This window comes from Balaenoptera acutorostrata, chromosome 15 (assembly GCF_949987535.1).
Source record: "Balaenoptera acutorostrata chromosome 15, mBalAcu1.1, whole genome shotgun sequence".
Taxonomy (NCBI): Eukaryota; Metazoa; Chordata; class Mammalia; order Artiodactyla; family Balaenopteridae; genus Balaenoptera; species Balaenoptera acutorostrata.
The window spans coordinates 16,924,893-16,946,996 of NC_080078.1; the positions used below are offsets into that span (position 1 = coordinate 16,924,893).

Below are 22,104 nucleotides of genomic sequence, written 5' to 3' on the forward strand. Positions count from 1 at the left end.
GCCTGTGTGTGTGTTTTTGTCCTCTCTCTTTGTGTGGCTTTTTGGGTACACATTTCTGCCTGCAAGTGTCTGCATTTGCATGAACCAATGAGAGCATTTTGGTGAGTGTTTTTGTTTTTGGTTGTGTGTCTGGGAAGGGGTGTTTCTAATTTTGTATGGGCGTAGAGGTGAGCATTTTTTTTTTTTTGTATACATGTGTTTTGGTGCATATGTTTCTGTGGTTTCTTATGAGGTGCAAGGGAATTTCCTCTGTTTCTTTGTAACGCTGCCCATGAAACAAGGCCCCTCCCCAGCTTCTCTCCATTTTCGGAATAACAATCTTGTTGTTTATGTTGTATTCATATAAAACCACCTTTTGAAGTGAATGTTATTTATTGATGCCATCTGCAAAATGGCAAAAACTGAGATTTAAAACATTAAGGGAGGGGCTTCCCTGGTGGCACAGTGGTTAAGAATCTGCCTGCAAATGCAGGGGACACGGGTTCGAGCCCCGGTCCAGGAAGATCCCACATGCCGCAGAGCAACTAAGCCCATGTGCCACAGCTACTGAGCCTGCATGCCACAACTACAGAAGCCCATGCGCCTAGAGCCCGTGCTCTGCAACAAGAGAAGCCACCACAATAAGAAGCCTGAGCACCGCCACAAACAGTAGCCCCCGCTCGCTGCAACTAGAGAAAGCCCGCACGCAGCAGCGAAGAGCCAACGCAGCCAAAACTAAATAAATAAAATAAATAAATTTATAAAAGAAAAAAAATTAAGGGATTTGCCCCAAGTTATTCAGGGCTCAAATTCAAGGATTCTTATTGTCCTCTAGTGTGAAGTGGGTCCCTTTGCCAAGGGGGCTGCCAGGACAGGGTTCTGGAAAGTCAGCTGAGGAGGAAGATTCTTACCTAGTGTTAATCAGTCTTAGAGCCAGACTTCCAGAAGAATGTGGAGCAAATAGGTGTGATGGGAGCTGAGAGGATATATTGATTGAGGTAGAGACTTAGGTTGCTGTAATGAAGACTCAAACAAAACAGGATAGAAAGTTCTTTCTCTGTTATATAACAGCTCCAAGGGTCAGTACTCCTGGGCTAAAATGGCAGCTCCATTGTGGCAGGAATTCCAGCTACTTCTGGCTCATTTTTCTGCTACCCTTAAAATATGGCTACCACTTTGCAGTCCGACCTAGCTGCTCCAGTACCTGCCATGTCATCTGCATTCAGCTTATGTAAATGGAGTGGGGAAGGGACCAGGGAAGACCACACTAATTTATTTATTTATTTTTTTAAAATTTACTTATTTTATTTATTTATTTTTAGCTGCATTGGGTCTTCGTTGCTGCGTGCAGGCTTCCTCTAGTTGTGGCAAGTGGGGGCTACTCTTTGTTGTGGTACGCGGCCTTCTCATTGTGGTGGCTTCTCTTGTTGGGGAGCACGGTCTCTAGGCGTGTGGGCTTCAGTAGTTGTAGCACTCAGCCTCAGTAGTTGTGGCTTGCAGGCTCTAGAGCACAGGCTCAGTAGTTGTGGCACACAGGCTTAGTTGCTCCGCGGCATGTGGGATCTTCCTGGACCGGGGCTCGAACCCATGTCCCCTGCATTGGCAAGCGGATTCTTAACCACTGCACCACCAGGGAAGCCCACACTAATTTATTTTTAAGGCCATAACCTAAAAGCAGAAGACATCACATCTGCTCAGAATTTAGACACATAACCATGCCCAACTACAGGAGAGGTTGGGACATGTAGTATTTAACTACTTAGCCACGTGCTAGCCAAAACTGGGGGAGGGCAGGGTTTTATTATTAAAGGAAGCAAGAGACAGTGAATATCAGAAAAAACTAGCAAGCAACAAGGGGTAAAGGGTGGCCCTCAGTCTAACCCTGGGCATAGCCTTTTTCCTTTTCTCCCGTCCCTTCCTAGGCTGCAAAACTTGGAGTTAATTGTTCTTAGGGACCCAAGAATATGGACAGAGGAATAAGGCAGCTGTTGAGCAGTAACAGATGCATAGCTTGAACCTTTAAGAACCTTTATCCATCAGCCTCCCCTGAGTCCAACCTAATAACAGTTGGACTGTGTTAGGAAGAACACACTGTGTTAGGAAGATAACACTGTTATCTGACTTGGGAAGGACGTTAAAAGGCATCTAATCCAATCTCACCCCACTTCACGCTGGGATACTCTCTGCTTGCTTGAATACCACTAGGGGTAGGAAAATTGCTGCCTTTGTGTTGCCTGATTCCTTCTCAGAGTCACTCCTTAATGTGAGCTGAAATCTGATTCTCCCACCTGCCCCTTGAGCAAGCTTCTGTTTTCTGGTCCTTTCTGTCTGAGATGCTTTTAATCCCACCCATCCTGCAAGGCTCAGCTCTTCAAAGTTTTCTCCTACTTGCCTTCCACCACCTGACTCCTTGCCCCCACCCCAGGGAGAGACCTTCTCTGGGATGGCACCCACAGCAAAACTACGCCCAGAATCTCACAGTCATTTTGGCATACAGCTCCTTCAGACTTTCCCTCGAACCCCTCTTTCCATGACAGATTATTTATTCATTCAGTTCATGTTTATTGGATGCCTACTCTATTACCAGGACCTGGCTGAAGGCATGCATGCAAGGAGGGACAAATGGGACCCTGATAGGATTGGAACCACGCCTTAGGGTCAGTGTCAGCTCTTGAACTCAGGAGGCAAATGGCAGGAGCATCACTGGGCAGTAGCTCTCTGCCCAGGACAGGTCTGTGCATCAGCTTCAGAAAATCATAGCAACAGCTCCCATGCATTGGGCTACTACTCTGTGACGCGTGTTTTATAGACATTATCCCATTTAATCCTTACAATAACCCAATAGGTATAGTATTATTGATCCCATTTTACAGACCAGAAAACCGAGGTTCAGAGAAGTTAAGTAATTTCGCCAAAATCTCACAGCTGCAACCTGCAGAAGCTGGGACTTTAAAATCCGGTCTGGGGCTTCCCTGGTGGCGCAGTGGTTAAGAATCCGCCTGCCAATGCAGGGGACACGGGTTCAGGCACTGGTCCGGGAAGATCCCACATGCTGCGGAGCAACTAAGCCCGTGCACCACAACTACTGAGCCTGTGCTCTAGAGCCTGCGAGCCACAACTACTGAAGCCTGCGTGCCTAGAGCCCGTGCTCCCCAACAAGAGAAGCCACCGCAATAAGAAGGCCGCGTACCACAACAAAGAGTAGTCCTGACTCGCTGCAACTAGAGAAAGCCCACACTCAGCAGCGAAGACCCAACGCAGCCAAAAATAAAAAATAAATAAATATATTTATAAAAAAATAAATCAGGTCTGTCTGATTTTCAAAGTTTGGGTTACACCCTTTTTTGACTATATGCCTGAGAAGAACTATGTACTGACAATGAGGAATCCTAGATGCTAGTTAATTTCTAGTCAATTACTCCAGTGTGAGCCTCAGTTTCCCCACCTGTCAATTGCTGAGACTATCCTCTCGTCTATCAACTTCAAAGGAGAAAACAGGCTGGGGAGTGTTGTGTCTCTAGCGGGACATGGCTACTCCCTGGGTAATGGGTCCTTTGACACTTGCCAGGAGGCTCCACACATCACCCCTCACTCCTGGCCTCTGATTGGCCTTCCCTGGCCTTGGCCTTCCCTGGCACAGCCTCTGCCTGGGAGGCCTTTAAGTGGCTGTTCCAGGAACGAGACCATTCTTGGAATTACAGAACGTTCAGATCTGTAGAGCCCCACTCTTTTTCCTTTGTGGAAGGGGAAATCATGGCCCAGGGTGCAGGGGCCTGGGCCTGGCTTAAACTACATGAAGACTAGGGATCCTATCAGGATGAGAACCCTCCAGAACCTCCCTCTTCTGTTCCATTCTTTTGTCATTTCCTGGTTGTATGTAATACCTGTTTCCCCAATTTCTTGGGTTCCTCCTGAGAACTGGAGAGCTGATTGACCTCTCTTTCCCCGCAGGGGCTTATGGAAATTTCCCGTCAGGTTGCCACAATCCAAAGGATTCCTGGCTCCTTTATGTGCTTGTCTTCATCCGCCCACTCCTTTCTCAGAGGCCAGCTCTCAGATGTCTATTTTTTAAAATTTCAGAATCACCCAAAGTTGATTTTCAACCAGCACTTTTTTAAAAAAATTTATTTATTTATGGCTGTGCTGTGTCTTCGTTTCTGCGCAAGGGCCTTCTCCAGTTGCGGAGAGCGGGGGCCACTCTTCATCGTGGTGCGCGGGCCTCGCACCATCGCGGCCTCTTTTGTTGCCGAGCACAGGCTCCAGACGCACAGGCTCAGTGGTTGTGGCTCACGGGCCCAGTTGCTCCGCGGCATGTGGGATCTTCCCAGACCAGGGCTCAAACCCGTGTGCCCTGCATTGGCAGGCGGACTCTCAACTACTGGGCCACCAGGGAAGTCCCTATTTACTTAGCATTTAAAAAATTACCTTCTTACCTTTTTTACTTAAATGTATTTTAAAAGAAACTACATAACCATAACCAAAAATGGAAGCCCACAATCACTTGTCATAATTAGAAAATAACTTTAAAAAGAAACACCTAACTAAAACTTTAAGTCCACCTGTGCACTCTCTATGACAACTTTGTCTATTAAGAGTCATAGGTGTTTAGGCTTCCCTGGTGGTCCAGTGGTTAAGACTCCGTGCTTCCACTGCATGGGGCGTGGGTTAGATCCCTGGTTGGGGAAGTTCTGCATGCCTCAACATGCGGCCAAAAAAAAAAAAAAGAGTCATAGGTGTTTACACTTGGGGGAAAAAAAACCCAAAAAACAGTTGCTCACAAGCCAAACACTGTGCCAGGAGCTTTGCATACATGGGAGACGGCCTCATTGTAATTACCTGGGAGTTAAAGAAAATATTGCTTCCTGGCTGCCTCTCCCTGATTCTGATTTCACTGGTCTGGGGTATAGCTTGGGCACTGGGATTTTGAAACGTGATTTGAGCTTGCAGTGAAGTTTGAGAATTGCATTTATGAAAGATGGTCACAGCAAGAGTTCCCACCCCACATGCTCTCCTTACAGTATACCCTTGACCCCCCCTCCATCAAATGGGAGACACGGGACTGTGTCTCTTCCTTCTGAACATGGGAGGACTTCTACGACCATGTCTTCTTGACTGACAGAGGACAGTGGAGGTGGTGTTTTCGTGAAACACCATGCGCTTCTACCTTGCTCCCGGCAGTTCTTGGACCCCAGCCACCCTGCTGTGAGGAAGTCCAAGATAGCACACATGAAAGACGATATAGAAAGGTCACATATTGTTGTTGTTCTGGCCTTCAGTCCAGCTGAAGTCCCAGCTGAAAGCCATCCCCAACCTCCAGACATGTGAGTGACAGAAGCCTGAAGATGGGTCCGGCCCCAGCCGTCAAGTCACCTCCAGCAACTGAATCTTCCCAGATGAGGCCTGAGATATTGTGCAGCAGAGACAAGCCACCTCCAATTCCCAACCCGCAGAAACTGAGAGCATAATTAAATGGTTGTTTCATACCATTATGTTTGGGGATGGTTTGTTACACAGCCATAGTGACTGGACCAGCCTTAGAGTCCCCCAGACCCATGTCCAGATCCAGCCTGCAAACTTGGCTGTGACCTGGGACAAGTTATTGTTTACCCTGCATCTTAATTTCCTCATCTGTAAACACTCACCTCCCAGAATGGTGTTTTGTTGTTGTTGTTGCTGTTGTTTGTTTTTTGGGTTTTTTGCGGCTTGCAGGATCTTAGTTCCCTGACCAGGGATTGAACCTGGACACGGGCCCTCGGCAGTGAAAGCAGCAAAAGCCTGGATTCCTAACCACTGGACCGCCAGGGAATTCCCACCTCCCGGAACGGTTTTGAGAATGCAAGGAAACTGTGTTTTTCAAGCACTTAGCAGGGTACCCGAAAAAAAACTTAAAAAGGCGGCACAGTGGCAGCAGACAGCGTGGGCTCCGGGCCCAGACTCCATGGGTTCAAGTCCCAGCTCTCTTACCATCTCTGTCTGACCTTGGGCTAGTTACCTGACCTTTCTATGCATCCGTTTCCCCTGGTGTAAAATAGGAGTGCCAATAACATTCAATATAGGATTGTTGCTGTGATTGGGTTAATGTTGTGAAATGCATAGGAAGCATCATGAGAGTGCGCTATTAAAACAAGGATACAGAAACATAGGCCAGGTGTGCAAGAAATGTGATCTGTCTGTTGTTTATTTGAATTGATATTTCCTGTTCCTCTTCTGCTGGTGGCAGGTGTTTGAAGGGGTCAGTTTGTGTTTTTTTCTCTCCTTTTCCCAGGGCTCCCAGTAGCAGAGTTGAGAAGGGGCATGAATCCTCTTGGCCTTGATATCCTCTTGGTACACTGGCATCTGCCAAGACGTCCCCCCTTCTGCCTTTCTGTCCTTTCTGTCTGTTCTTTTTTTTTTTTTTGGCTACGTTGGGTTTTCATTGCTGCGCGTGGGCTTTCTCTAGTTGCGGCGAGCGGGGGGCTACTCTTCGTTGCGGTGCGCGGGCTTCTCATTGCGGTGGCTTCTCTTGTTGCGCGGGACACGGGCTCTAGAGCGCAGGCTCAGTAGTTGTGGTGCACGGGCTTAGTTGCTCCGCAGCATGTGGGATCTTCCCGGACCAGGGCTCGAACCCGTGTCCCCTGCATTGGCAGGCGGACTCTTTACCACCGCGCCACCAGGGAAGCCCCTTTTCTGTCTGTTCTTTACTGTCAGCCCATACAGCCGCTCCTCTTGGTCTGTGTGCTCTGGGCCACCTCCCACAGCCTTTGTGTCACACTGGGGTGTAGAGGCACTGCTGGGGTCTGTCCACCTGGAAAACGGGGTACAGATCCTTCCATCCTCAGATCTCACCAAACTCTTCAGGACAGGCAGGACACAGGCACCCTTTCTTGAGGACACATCTGTTCTAAGATCTCTCTGTGTCCTTTCCAAATTCCTCCTTCCTCCTTGACTTGGGGAGTATTTTAAAATTTGCCCACTCCCCACCCCATCCACCTTGCTCTTGTGTCCTCATGATTCTCTGTGCCTTGAGTCCCCTAAGGCTGTTGAACTAAAAAGGAAACTTCAGTGACATCCTTTTACTGTAGCCATGAATGTCCTCCCTCAGTAATGGGATGAGTGTAAAGGAAGAGGGGGAAAACTCCACCTTGGTTTGTAGATAAAAATATTATACAGCCACAATGACTTTTATTATCACACTGAATATTTACCAAAGCCCTGTGGAAGGGAAAAGACTTGGGTCATGAGTTCACCACCTGTCACAGGCTGAGCCAGGAGTAGACCAGGTGTGCTGACAACCACACCCAAGCTTTCTAGAGTTCTGTGGTCTTCAGGGAGTCTGGGGGCAGCAAGCAAAGAAGCAAGAGCACCTCACCACCCACCCCACCGATCCCCTGTGCAAGCAGCCAGCCTTGACAAAGGAGACCATTTCCCAGAGGCTGGACCCGGAACCCAGATCTCTGCACCTTCTTTTCTTTGTAAAACAAGTTCTCTTTGCTTTTCTGATTACAAAAGCAGCTGATGCTGTGGAACAGAAGATAACCCCTAACCTCTTGTTCCGTCCTCTTGACCGAACATGTTCTCCTTCCAACTTTGGCAAAACACTTAAGTTATAAAATTAATCACTTTGTGGAATGTTTGCACCAGCTCTTTGCAACCTTATCCTGTTATCTCTTTTCTGGAGAATAGTTTGGAGAGTTGTCATTTCAACTGTTTAAGGAAAGAATCATTTATTCATGCGATAAATATTTCTAGAGCCAGGGAATATTCTAAAAGCTACGGATACCCTGGTAAATGAGCTCTTTTCTCGTGAAATTTACATTGCAGTGGGGGCAGACAAACGATCACAAGTGAACAAACAAAAACAAGAATTTCCGCCGGCTTGTGCAATTTAAAATGCCTTGGTTAGGGAAAGCCTCACCGAGAAGGTGGCATTGAAGCAAAGACCAGAAGGAAGTTAGGGAGTGATTCATGCTAAAATTCCTCTTTATTTCCTTAAGAGCACGTAGTACCATCTGACATACTGTATATTTACTGATTAATTTATTGTTTAGAGTTAGCGGAGGGGAACACTGGCAGCTAAGAAACCTGAAGCCATAGAGAACAGACTTGTGGTTGCCAAGCAGGGGGAGGGGGGTAGGAGAGGGATGGACTGGGAGTCTGGGGTTGGTAGATGTGAACTATTACATTTAGAATGGATAAACAAGGTCCTACGTATAGCACAGGGAACTATATTCAATACCCTGTGATAAACCATAACGGAGAAGAATGTATGTCTGTGTATAACTGAGTCACTTTGCTGTACAGCAGGGATTGGCACAGCATTGTCAATCAACTATCCTTCAAAAAAAAATAATAAATAAATAAGAAACCAGAGGCCATGAGAAGGGCTGGAGGCTGAGTGACCACAAGCCGAGGGTGAGGGTTGGCAGGGCCCTAGGGGCCAGGCAGGTAGCCCTAAGTGTCCTCTTTTCTGCTTAGGTCTCACCCACCCTCCCTGCAGTCAGGAGCTGCTGCCCCACTCCGTGGAGGAGATACGCCATCTCCACCAGGAGTCTCTGTGGTCATTCTGTCGGAAGGCCTCTCTGTCACCATCCTTCTTACCATGGCTCCCAACTGCCCCTTTGACCCAGTCCATATTCTTGAGTGTGGCATTCCAGGACCTCCATCACCTACCTGTACCTTAGTGTAAGTGCCCTCTGGTTCCTCTGCTTCAGAGCTGGTACCTGGCACTAAGTAGGTGCACAATAAATATTCACGAATCAGCGCGTCAGAAATAGTCTTGCTTAGCTCAGGGAACTATATTCAATATCTCGTAATAAACTATAATGGAAAAGAATCTGAAAAGGTGGGACCTCAGGGCTGGGCCTCTTGCTGTCCCTCATTTCCGGGCCTGGTTTCTGTTTTCTGGTCCCTCTTCATTCCTTTGTTTATTCATTATAGGTCATATGCACTAGGGGTTAAGAGTGTGGACTCTTGTGACTATAGTTGATTACACTGTATCGTATAATTGAAATTTGCTAAGAGAGTAGAACTTAAATGTTCCCACCCCCCCCACACACACACACAAAGATAAGTATGTGAGGTGATGGATGTGTTAATTAACTCGACAGGGGCAATCCTTTCACAATGTATATGTATACCAGATCCTCACGTTGTACACTTTGTTATCTTTTTTCTTCCAATTTTATTGAGATACAACTGCATACAACACTGTGTAAGTTTAAGGTGTACAGCGTCATGATATGACTTACCTACATCATGAAATGATGGCCACAATAAGTTTAGTGAACATCCATCATCTTATATAGATACCAAATTAAAGAAATAGAAAAAAATTTTTTGCTGTGATGATTGTTGTACACTTTAAATAACATAATTTTATTTGTCAATTATAACGCAATAAAGCTGGAAGAAAAAAAAGAGTGTGTACTCTCAAGCCATACTGTTTTGGTTCAAATTTCAGTTCTGTTACTGTCATTTAACCTCAGTTTCATCCTCTGTGAAATGGATTGTTTTGAGGATTACATGATTTTATGCATGTAAAGCCATTAGAACAGTGTCTGACATAGAGAGAAGACTCAGTAAATGCTAACTGCTATACCAGGCAGTAGAGTATAGTGGTTAAGAAAGCCAGATAGGGGCTTCCCTGGTGGCACAGTGGTTAGAATCTGCCTGCCAATGCAGGGGACACAGGTTCAAACCGTGGTCTGGGAAGATCCCACATGCCTCAGAGCAACTAAGCCTGTGCACCACAACTACTGAGCCTGTGCTCTAGAGCCAGCGAGCCACAACTACTGAGCCCATGAGCCACAACTACTGAAGCCCGCGTGCCTAAAGCCCATGCTCTGCAACGAGAGAAGCCACCACAGTGAGAAGCCCACACACAGCAATGAAGAGTAGCCCCCGCTCACCACAACTAGAGAAAGCCTACGTGCAGCAACAAAGACCCAACGCAGCCAAAAATAAATAAATTAATGGAAAAAAAAAGAAGAAAAGAAAGCATGGGGAATTTCCTGGTGGTCCAGTGGTTAAGACTCTGCACTTTCACTGCAGGGGGAGTGGGTTCAATCCCTGGTCAGGGAACTAAGATCCCCACATGCCCCATGGTGCGCCCAAAAAAAAAAAAGCCAGACATCCTGGGTTTAAATCCCAGAGCTGCCATTTACTAGCTCTGTAACCTTGGGCACAAAATCTTAACCTCTCTGGGCCTCAGTTTCCTCTTCTGCATGAAATGAACACGAATAATAATACCTACAACACACGGTTATTGTGAGAATTAAATGAGCCAATAGTTGAAAAGTGTCTGGCCTATATAAGCATTTGATTAGATTTTGATTACAATTTTATTCCATTTAGTGTAAGCTCCATGAAGCCAGAACTTTCAGTCGGCTTCATTCACTGCTGTATCTCTAATGCCTAGAACAATGCCTGGGATATGCTGAGTTGCTCAGTAAATATTGACCAAGCAGCTACTCTGTTTTCACGCTGTTCTTTCTCCCTGAAGTGCTCTCTCCCCTGGATCTGACACAGTGCTCTTTCTACTATATAATACTATTTGACTTTGTCATGATTTTTAAAATCTAGTCTATGATTTTTGACATTGGAAATCAACAGTGAAGGTAGATCCAGGCAGGAGAGGGGACATATGCTATGAGTGGCAGAAACACAATTCAAAATAGCTGAAGCAAAAAAAGAGGATTGGCTCGTGAAACTGAACATTTCAGAATTAATTGCTTCAGGAGTGTCTGGATCCAGGAGCTCAAAGTAAATCATCATCACGATTGTCGGCTCCCTCTCCAGCTCTCAGCTCTACTTTCCCATGCACGGACTCCAGTCTGAGGCAGGGTCTTCCCTCATGGCAGATCAGCTTCACAACCTTCCAGTTTAGTCACCTCCGCCAAGAGAGAGCCTCTTTCCTGACAGCAAGTCCCTCTCAGTGTGTTGTGTACCCATCCTCGAGTCCTTCATTGTAGTGAGAGGTGTGGGGCACCCTGACTCTCTGGGCCTGGGTCATGTGCCCACCATGAGGGTTAGGGATGTCAGCCTCAGGGAGAGAGGATGGTTAATTCCCCAAAGGAAAATCCAGATACTTTACTATATTTTTTAACTTAAAAAGAAAGAATAAAAAATAATTTAAAATTTTTTAAAAATAAAAGAATGGTGGGCAGGTGGAAATGACAGACGTCAACTGCATCCCAAGCAAGGGTTTCTCTCCTTATCCTCTTACCCACTGGCCAGTTGACAATCTTTGTTTATGAGCTCTCTCTCTATATATATATATATATTTTTTTAGCCGTGCAGCCCGTGTGACTTTAGTTCCCAGACCAGGGATTGAACCCATGTCCCGGCTGTGAAAGCATGGAGTCTTAACCACTGGACCGCCAGGGAATTCCCAATGCGCTCTCAATATTAATAGCACTTTCCAGTTTCAAGAGCACCAGAGCACACGTTCACGTGCCCTCTTTCTCTGGGAGAAAGGTATTGCTACGCCCACTCTCCAGGTGAAGAAATGAAGGCCAAAAAGTGGTTGCCAGTGTCTCCCAGTAAGTTACAAAGTGCTCTGCTTTGTCGTGTCCTCTCTGGTTTCACATCGGGTCAGTCTGCTCGGCTAGGCAGCTACCTCTATGGGCAAGGACCAGGGTTCCCACACCTTGACATTCAACCCTAATTCTGTCTTCCCCTCTCCTACCTCAAAGCAGAAGTATGGAAGGGCTGGACGTTGTTCAAACCAACACTGCCAACAGGACCCAGATGCCTGATAAGCTGGGTGGATGCTCAAGGTCTGGAGAATACTCCAGGAGTTCGGGAAGGGCCTGGAATATGTAGAAAAATTGAAAGGCTAAGAGGCTAACATCTATATCTTCGGGTTGTAACAGGGTCTTAGTGTAGGTGGGAATGAGATTGGACAGTTCTCAGAGACATAGAATGAAGAAGCCATTTATGAGAAGTTGAGACCTGAAGGAGGGACAAGGAGCCAGTTATTTGAAGAGGTGAGGGAAAAGTGTTCTGGGCAGAGGAAACAGCAGGTACAAAGGCCCTGAGGTAGATATGTGCCTGGTGTGTTTGTGGGGCAGCCAGGAGAACAGAAGAGGTCAATGGGAGGGATCACGAGGACACTGTAAGCCACTGGAAGGGCTTTTGCTTTCACTCAGGGTGAAATGAGGAGCCATGGGAATCAGTGAATCCGTTGTGCAGATAGCCTGTTGGGACCCAGGACCAAAACTGAGGTAGAAGGAAGAAAAGTGGGTGAGCAGAAACATATATGTTGTATACATTCTTTTGCTCAGATCAGATGGTACATAAAAATATAAGCTGTGAGTGTGTTCCATTCCTGGGGAGTGAACTGGGGGGCTCAAACGCAGGGTTCAGGACAAGCAAGGGACACAGCAGTCAGGGGTGGCTGAGACCCCAAGGAGGCTGCCAGGTGAGGGCCCCCGGATTGGGTGGGGCCCAGTGTCAGCCTCAGAGCTTAGGGCTGCTGGAGGACCTGGTGTCTGCCCGGGGCCTGCCTGCCTCTCTCAGACACCTGGCAGGGCCTGGCCTGGGGCTCAGCCCAGAGTCTCTCCATTCCAAGTCCTCTCCATAGGGAGGCTTGATGAAGCCCCACCCAACTTAGGAAATGAGTCCCAACCAGTGGTCCTCAGAGCTGAGGCTGTCCACACTGTGGCCCAGGGCCTGATTGGCTGTCTCCCTGAGGCGTCTGCTTCTGGCCCGAACTCTGCTCTGATGTATGTCTCTGGGTTACCAGGTGCCTTCTGCCTGGGGCCCCCCACCTGCACCCTGTACCTTTCCAAACTTCCTAAGCTCTAACTGCAGCCTCTTCTTTACCCTCTTCCTCCAACTCTCCTTTGGCCTTTCTTTGCCCATTGATGACAACCATCCCAAGTATTTATTAATGACAACTAGCATTTCTTGAGAGTTTCCTTGTGGGTCAGGCCTTATACTAATACCAATAGCTAAAACCTACAGTCTTACCACGTGCCAGCTCCTGTTCCAAGCACTTTATAAACAATAGCTCATTGAATCCTCTAAACAGTCTTATGAGTTTGGATTATTTTTCTCATGTTATAGATGATGAACCTAGGCACAGAGAGGTTAATTAACTTGTGTAAGATCACACAGCTACTCAGTGGCAGTGCCAGCCATTTATATGCATAATCATCACAGCTGTCCTATCTGGCTGGTAGGAGTAGCGTCCCCTTCCTGCCTTGACCAAGGTCACCCTGGGAAGTGCTGGTGCTGTGAAAGGTCTGTCTGACTCCCCAGTGGGGCCCTGACCCTTGAAGCCCTGTACCTTCCCAATTTTGCCTTCACCTCTGGGCTGAGAGGTGGGCAGGGCTGGGGTCGCAGGCCTCATTTTCCAGATGGGGAAACTGAAGCCCAGTGTGCTTGGGCAGAGCAGAGCCGGGACTTGCACCGGGACTTTTCACCCCCAGGCTGGTGTTTTTTTCTCTGCAGCCCTGCCTCAGGAACTCTCTTCCTGGCACTCAACAGACCTGGCTTCCCACCTTCTCCTCACCCCCTGCATAGCTCAGTCTTCCTGCCCCTGCATTCCTGCGTCATTTACATAGAACACCCAGTGATGAACATCTAGTCCCTGGCAAGGTGCCTCCTGCACTCCCTTTCTCTCAGCCCTCCCCTCACGTGCCTGCTGTGGCCTTGAGAGTGCCCCCCCTCAACCGAGGAAAAAAGAGGTGGGACCGAGCGTGAGAAACCCTTTTCCCCTTCCAGGCTCCTCCCGCCCTGCCCCTGCAACCCCAGGGTCAGTAGTCCCATTTAGAGGCGGGCCCCAAGGTGGGTGGAAGTGGGTGGGGCACCCAAGCTGTCTTGCTGTGGCCTTGAGTGCACGCTGCAAAATAAACCCTAGGCGTGGTGTGCAGCAGGGCGCGTTGGTACAATGGGCCCAGTGATTAGGGCTGGGATGCTGGGCTTTATTCACCTCTACTCTCCTGGGAGCGGGTGGGAGCTGTGCCTAGCCTCAGGGTCTCATCACTCGTGTTTGGGAGACTCAGAGGTGTGGCCCCAGCTCCAGCCTGGCCTCACCTCCTCCCAGCCTTCCCACCTTCACTGAAGCCCATCTTGGTTTCACCGAGGGGTTAGATCTCGAAGCTGAGATCATGGGGCCCAGGGATTCCCCTCGCCAGCCCAAGGTGAAAATGAGGGACTCGAGTTCCAGTCTTCATTCTGTCACTGATCTGCTGTGTGACCTTGAACAAGACTTCCCCTCCCTGATTCCATCCTGATGTCACATCTGAGGCTTCTAACTTCTGCTTCCTGAACTCAGGATTCCCATGCAACCCCATGGAGTGCCCCACACGGTCAGAGCCGTAACAGGGCTTGGAAAATAATCAGAAAAATTGGTGGGTGATTCCTTTCTCTCTCTTTTTTTAATCATCTGGGTTTTAATTTCTCTATGTAATAATAGGCAGCATTTGAAAATTGTGATCACTTTTCAATGAGGAAACTGAGGTCCAGAGTAGGCTAGTGACTCACCTGAGGTCACCAGAAGGGTTAGCTGCACACCGGCGTCTACAGCCCTTTTCAGCAGTTCTCACCCCTCACCACATCCCTTCCATTTCCTGCTGGCCCCAACTCAAGCCTCAGCCTACCTGCCAAGATCCACCTGTGGAAACAGGCCCAGGGGGGCAGCGATGGGCCAGGCCTGTCCTCTAAGGATATGGACAGAGGCTGGCACTGCCCTCACTGACCCTCCGGCTTTTTGCCAAGGATCTGCTAAGATCATCAGCCCACAGCCTTGCCCAGCAGCCCAGGTGCCTCCTTACCGCCCTCAGCACCTGGCTGAAGCCTTGGACAGACTGGGAGAAAGCTGACTGTGAGACTTCAGGGCTCTGGCTGCTCCCAGACCTGCTGCTCCATCCAGGCAACTTACAGCTCACCAGCCATGAGCAGAACCTGGATTAGACACTTGTGGCAGAAGACAGATCTGTTCAATGATTTACTGAGAACCTGCTGTTGTTAGCTACTGGGGATACATCAGTGCACAGAACAGGCAAAAATTCCCATCTCTGTGGAACGCATATTCTAGTGCATGGAGACAGACCGAAAAAAAAGAGAGAGAGAGAGAGAAAGAAAATGTTCAATATCTAAAAATGTTTGATATCTAAAATGCTATGTAGAAAAATAATGCAGGGAAGGGGATAGAGAGTTCCAGGGGCAGGGCTGCCTTTTTTCAGGGTAGCCAGTGAAGACCCCGTTTATAAAGGAGATACTTGAGCAGAGTAGTAAGGAGAGAGTGAGCTTTGCAGATATGAAGAAGAGTGTCCTAGGCAGAAGAAACAGCAAGAGCAAAGGCCCTGAGGCAGGAGCATGACTGGAATGTTCTAGGAGCAAGGAGGAGGCCAGTACGGCTGGAGAGGTATGAGTGAGTATAGAGTGGGCAAGATAAAGAAATGTGAAATGTCCATTGGAGACAAGATTTATGGCAGGAAGGGATGAGCCACTCAGGGGAGAAAGCCTGTGCCAAGGGGTCTGGGCACAGAGAAGGCTGGGGAAAGAGAACTCTGGAGAAAGCAGTGAGGGCATTCTAGTCAGGGAGACCAGCTTGTGCAAAGGCAAAGAAGCAGTTGGTGGAGCAGGAAGAGGGCTGAGGCACGAGGCTGGAGGAGTCAGCTGCAGCCAGATTGAGAAGGGCTGAGAAGCAGCAAGGGCTGGGAGGTCTCTGAGAAGGTTGGGAAGGCCAGGAGGTTGTAGTCAGAGAGTGGGAGATGGGGTTCAAAGTTTGAAAGGGAAAGCAGTTCTGGATGATGGCAAAGAGTCAGGAGTGGCTGTGGTCGGAGGGGTGAGTGGGTGACCACGCCTCCTGGACAATGGCAGGACTTGGGGATGTGAGGAAGACCAGCCAGGGCCTCTGCCTGTCCTCACCATCAGTCTCAGGATGGATGGGACCCCACAGTGAGAAGCACCAGCTGCATGGCATGTGGGGAAATGGGCTGCCACCACTGGGGGGCACTGTAACGGAAACTGGTCTGGGCTAGGCAGGTGCCAGCCGCTCTTCCTTTTCCTTCTCCTCCTGCAGCCCTCTGGGATTGCTCCCCCGCTGGTGCTGGTACTTCCCTGGCAGTTGGTCCCAGGTGGCCCTGCCCAGGCACGGCTGAGGAGGCAGGGTATAGGAAGGGGAAGCCCCCTTGGTTTCTGTCTCACAGCAGGGACCCAGCAGGGAAACCCCATGGGTCCTAAAAGGAAAGTGGCAGCAGTGGGCTTGGGGGAAGACCAAGAAACCCCCATCTTCTCCCTGAAGATGGGAAATCCAGGGTGGGGCTGAGGGCGGGGCTGTGCTGGAAGGAAGATCTGTAACCAGCCCTGACGGCCCCTGACAGCCGTCTACAGAGCAGAAACACCAGAACTATCCTGGGACCTGGCTGAGCCCTGATCCTGACCTCACAGAAACCCCAACCTGGCCACAGACTGAGCCCTGACCCTGGTCATCAACTGAGCTCTCATCCCAGCCCAAGCCTGAGTCCTGACCTGAGTCACAGGCTCAGTTGGAACCTTGGCCGCAGACTGAGGTCTGTGCCCCATTTGGACTGAGCTCTAAGCCCAATCCTAACTGGCCCCATGCAGAGCCCCCAGGTCATTGATAGCTCTGACCCCAAACACAGGCAGAGGCAGGATGTTGGCCCCAGACAAAGCTCTGAGTCCAGCCCTAGACCAAGTCTTGATCAGAGTTATAGACTGAACGCTAATCCTAGATCTGCCTCTGGCTGAAGTCTGAGCTTGGCCCTGAATGAACGTGTTCTCATCCAGCCCTGACCCTGACTATAGACTGAACTCTGACTCTGCCCAGACTGAGACCCCACTGCCTCACACAAAACCTCATCCCAGCTACCCACTGAGCCCTGACTTCCCTGGCACTCCCTCCCTCAGCCATCTGGTAAACCAGAAGAGAGTAAGGATGACTCAAAACCCCAAGTCCCCTCTAATGGGCAATCCCCTTACCTGGCCATCCGTCTTTTGAAGGACAGTGAGCTGGTGATGGCACTAGGATGATGATGACAAAGAAGAGAAACAGGAGGGGGTTAGAGTCTCCGGGATCTACCAGCAAGCAGAGCGGGGTGGTTCACCCAAGAGTGGGGAAGTGAGGGGAGGGCTGGATCTGGTAGAGCAGCAGGGAGTCAGGAGCTGGGATTGACCAAAACCCCAGCTTCCCACCACCCTCACTGCACCTCCCACCCCCTCTGGGAAGGGAAATTACATTTCCCCATTTTAGCAAGGGGTGGTGAGAGGGAAGACTGAGTGAACACAAAGCCGAAAGTACAAGCAGGACGGAAAGTGAAACCGGGCGCAGCCCCCAGTATAAGACTCCCCCTGCCCGGGAGATGGCTGTCCAAAGAGGCTGGCCCCACCATGGGCCAGATGGCAGGCGACCTTGGCTGGCGTGAGTTTGAGGCCAGGGCTGGGGCAGAGGGGTGGGGGGCTTGGCTGAGACTGGGCAGAGGATGGGTGAGCTTGCCTGCTGTGGATGGGCGCCAAGGGCTGAGGTGCTACTATGTGGGCAAGACTAAGGATACAGGATACAGCTGACTGGAGGATGGGAGTGACACAGGCATAAACTGGGGAGAGGGGCTGGGGCAAAGGGGTAGTGATCAAGCCAGGGCTGGGCAGAGGATGGGGCAGGGCAGGTTGGCTGGCATGAATGGGGGGCCAGGGTTCTGTAGAAGGGTGGAAGTTTGGTGAGGGCTGGGCTGAGGATGGGAAGACTTGACTGGCATGAATGGGGAGAGTTGGGCAGGCGCTTTGACCAGGATCAGGACCAGGCGCATAAATGAAGCATTTATTTGGGGTGAATGAGCAGGGGCCAATCAGCTTGGCTGAGAACTGGGGCTGGCTAGAGGAAGAACAGCAGGAGCAGGGGGCTGGGGCCAAGGAGTCAGCAGCCTAACTGGGTCAAGGGTCTGGAGTTTGAAGCTTGGAAGGAGGTCCAAGCTACAGCTGGTGGCTGAAGAGCTCAGAGGCTGGAAAGAGAGCTCTAGACAGAGGAGCCGATGGTAGGGTCAGGGTAGGGACCAAGGACTGAAAGACGGGGACAGAACCTTCAAAGGCCGGGCAAAAGCCCCAGGATTGGCTGCAGAGGGGAAGGAGAAACCAAGGGAAGGGTCTGGGGACTCCAGAGCTCAGAAAGCAGGGGGTCAGTAGGAGACGGCACAGTTCAGTTCTGGGTGGGCAATATCCACCAGGGCCTGGGGGTGCGCACCCATAGAGCTAGGAAGAACCCCACTCTGCCTTAAGTCTCCAGGGTGCCAGAGTGGCCCCCAAGCCAGGGAGCCTGAATGCTACAGATTGCAGGCATGACCCACCACCTGTGTAAGTCCATGGGGTAGTGGAAGCGCCCAGAAACTCCCCTTAGTCTTTACTGAGAGGATATTTCGAGGAGCAGAGCCCAGGGCTTAGAGATCAAGAATGGATAGGAAAGAGGCATGGAGAGAAGGGGGAGCAGGAATAGACTTCGACTTAGTGACCAGTTTTGGTTTGGGTTTCGAGGAGAATTGTGTAATTCCCTAGTGATTGCTAGATTTCCTCTCCCTGAAGAAGAAACTGCTGTCTTCCCAGAGCTCCAGCCCCACTGCCCCTCTTCCTTCTTTCCAGGAAATGCAGGGCAGGAAGCACTTTCAGAAATCAGCCAGTCTGACTCCCCCATTTTACAGATGGGAGCCTGAGGCACAGAGATAAGACGTGACTTGCTCAAGGGAAGAACCCAAATGAGAAACAGAGGTTCAGCCTCCCATTCCAGACCCTCCTCCCTCTCCTGGCACCCCGTGTTCCTCCCACCCTGCAGAGTGATCTACCTGCCTTGGGGGAGGCTGGACCAATCTGTCCTTCTGACTCCCTGGGATAGAGCCTCAGCATCATCAGCCCACCCCTGGGACCCCGGTTCAGGCCATCAGAGCCACCTGGCTGAGCCCGGGGAATCCTTGGCAGAACAGACCGTGCCCACTCCAGGGGAGGTGGCGGTCTCCTCTGAGTTCCCTGGGGGAAGCATGCAGGCTCTGCATTTGGGCAGATTTGGAATCCAGAATCCAGTCCTGGTCCCCTCACCCTCTGGCTATGTGCCCTTGGGCAAGTCAACCTCACTGAGCCTCACATTCCCCATCTGCAAAATAGGGAGAATAATAGCACCCAGGCTGCCACATACCCTTGTGCAGTTTGTTCACTGAGAAAGGCACTTGGCCAAGGGAGATAGTGGGGTTCAAGATCCAGCCCGAGATCTGCTTGCAAAGGCGGGCACTCTGTGCACGACTGTGTCTGCCTGGGGGAAGGGGCACTTTCCTTTCACTGTACAGAGATGCCATATAGTGTCTCAACAGCTTGTTAGTGGTTTTGAGGGGTCAGTGAGATGACACACAGAGTGTGCCTGTAGCACAGGCTCAGAAAAGGCACGGTCCCTTCCTTTTCCTGAGTTCTTCTCCAGCTCTTCCCCTCATCTTGCCCACCCCCTCCTCATTGCTCCAGGGCTCAGCCTTTTGCTACTCTCCTTGCTCCTGGCTCGAGCTGGTGTCTGGGGATTCCCGAGGCCCCCAGGGAGGCCCCTCCGGAGCCTGCAGGAGTTGCAGAGGGAGTTCAAGGTCAGCCTGCATCTCGCCAGGAAGCTGCTCTCCGAGGTTCGGGTCCAGGCCCGTGACTTTGTGAGTCTCCCTAATGCAGCTGGCGCTGGGGATGGGAAGATCCGCAATGCCCTCGGGCCCCCACTAAAAGACCTTGCCCCATAGGCTGAATCTCACCTGCCAGGAGTGAACCTGGACCTTCTGCCCCTGGGAGAGCAGCTCCCCAACGTTTCCCTGACTTTCCAGGCCTGGCGTGGCCTCTCTGTGAGTGGCGGACTGGCGGGGTGGGACAGGCAAACTGGCAATAAGGCTGGGTTGGGGGGATGGAGATAAAGTTGGGGATTGAATTGAAGATGGATTTGGGGATAAATTGAGGGAGAGAATCTGGATGAGGCTGGGTAGGTCACTGAATATAAAGATGAGGCTGGAATAAAGAAATGGCGTTAGGAAGAAGGTAAGAATGAAGTTGAGCAAGGAAAGATGTGGGGATGGGAACAGAATGGGATTGGGGTTAGAGATTAGTATGGAGGAGGCGTGGAGTTGGTATTATGAGTGAGAACGATAAGAGGTTAGGGATGGGAAGAAGGTTGGGGATGAGAGTGAAAATGAAGTGGGGATAGAGAAAGAATGGGGGTCGCTGGTGAGGATGGGAATGGAATGGGGTTGGGTAGAGTTGGAGATGGGATGGAGAGATGGTGACATTGAGGCTGGACACATGAAAGAGGGATGGAATTGGGATAAGAATGGGAACAAGGATGGGAAAGAAGTTGAAGACAGAATGAAAACAAGTGAGGAGATGGAGATGGGGCGGGGCAGTAGAGAAGGGAAGGGAATGGGGTTGTGGATAGAGAGTGACAGAAGGATGGAGATGGGCTTGGGGGTTGGAGATGAGTTCGGGTGTGACTGAAAATGAGGTTGGAAAAGGAGACAGGATAGAGATCAGAGACAGTGGAGATGGGAATGGTGATGAACATAGGAAGGGAGTAGGGATGGAGATGGGGTTAAGGATGAGAATAGATATGGGGATGGAATGGGGATTGGAGTTCATGCTGGGAATGGGACCCAAATAGAGATGAGGTTGGGTTTGAAGTGGGTCATCCTTGGCCTGCAGGCCTTTCCTGATGCCTTCCCTCCCCTTCCATAGGACCCAGAAAGACTCCGCTTCCTCTCCATGACACTTCACCCCTTCCATACCCTGTTGGGAGGGCTGGGGAGGCAGGGGTTCTGGACCAGTTCAGAGAGGTTGCACCTGTGGGCCATGAGGCTGGATCTCCGAGATCTGCAGCAGCATCTCCGCTTCCAGGTAGAGTGCCCACCCACCCTCCTCGACCCCCAGAGACTAACACCCAAAATTGAGGCTCATTGGTTCCCTTTTAAAACACCCTTTGCCCAGAGGTAGGATAAGTCTGGAAGGAGATGCTCCAGATCCTCTGAGTGTGTGTGTGTGTGTGTGTGTGTGTGTGTGTGTGTGTGTGTGTATGTGTAGGTGTACCAGGTCCTACCTCTACCCCCTGAATCTCTGCCTTCTCTTGGGGTCTTGGTCTTAAATGACAGAAGCCAGGACAGCATCTGGCGTCAGCAGGCCCTACGGCAAAGTACGTTCCCTTCTCCCTCATCCTCTGACATCACCAGATTCTCCTGAACATTTCAAAGGGAAATAGGAATTTTACCCTTAATAAAAGAATAGAAAATGAAAATAGCATAAAAACTAACCATATCACCTTTCTGCCCATTTCTGATCTTAAGACAACCCTTAAGAGAGGAACTTCCAGTTCCCTGATGGCCTAGTGGTTAGGACTCCAGGCTTTCACTGCCGGGGACCGGGTTCTATCCCTGGTAGGGGAACATCCCGAAAGCCCCATGACACAGCAAAAAAAAAAAAGAGAGAGAGAGAGAAAGAGAGGACCTTCCAGAGCCCCCAGTCCCCCGGGCAGTCCTGGATGAGTGAGAGCCAGCTCCATGAGCATCATCTTGCTCTGTGACTTCCATTTTTTTGAACCAAAAAAAAAAAATCAGGCAGTTCACATGAAACGATGATGTAATGGAAGATGTGAAGTAGGGGTTGTCCAGAGAAATCATGCCCTTGTGGTCTCTGATGTCATTCTGCACCACTGGGCACATAAAGAAACAAGGATTCACTCAGGGTCTCAGGCGGGCCATTCTCTGACCCATGGGTCTCTCTCCACAGGTGCTGGCTGCAGGATTCAACGTGCCTGAGGAGGAGGAGAATGAGGAGGGGGAGGGGTTGCTCCCAGGGGCTCTGGGCGGCCCCTTGCAGATGTCAGCCCAGGCGTCCTGGCCCCGGCTCCTCTACACCTACCAGTCGCTACACTCCTTGGAAATTGTCTTGTCTCGGGCGGTGAGGGACTTGCTGCTGCTCTCCCAGGCCGGGAACTCAGCCCAGGCCTTGGGGTTCCCCACACCCAGCTCCCAGCCCTGATGGAGGGTGACTTCTTAGCCCCTTCCCTCCACCCATCAGGACTTGAGGACTGGAGTCTGGGCCAGCAGACAGGCTCCGGCTCATCTGCTTTAGACAAGGCACGACTCCACTGGTGTCCCGCCCCAGACCCTATCCAATAACTTAAGGCCC

General features: G+C 50.3%; 1 protein-coding gene across 1 annotated transcript; it reads left to right on the plus strand.

The window, feature by feature from the left end:
• The first annotated feature begins 17,319 nt into the window (after positions 1 to 17,319).
• Positions 17,320 to 21,954, plus strand: IL27 (interleukin 27). The gene is made up of 5 exons (XM_007186354.3): positions 17,320 to 17,350; positions 19,423 to 19,595; positions 19,680 to 19,778; positions 20,659 to 20,817; positions 21,703 to 21,954. Exons 1-5 carry the CDS (start codon positions 17,320 to 17,322, stop codon positions 21,952 to 21,954), a joined length of 714 nt encoding a protein of 237 aa, XP_007186416.1.
• Positions 21,955 to 22,104: the final 150 nt, after the last annotated feature.

What these genes read in the sequence shown, in the direction of transcription:
- IL27 (XM_007186354.3), top strand. Translation starts at nt 17,320, where the DNA reads ATGGGCCAGATGGCAGGCGACCTTGGCTGGC. An exon ending in GGGTCCAGGCCCGTGACTTT is followed by an intron (nt 19,596 to 19,679) that starts GTGAGTCTCCCT and finishes CTTGCCCCATAG; the next exon opens with GCTGAATCTCACCTGCCAGG. An exon ending in AGCAGCATCTCCGCTTCCAG is followed by an intron (nt 20,818 to 21,702) that starts GTAGAGTGCCCA and finishes CTCTCTCCACAG; the next exon opens with GTGCTGGCTGCAGGATTCAA.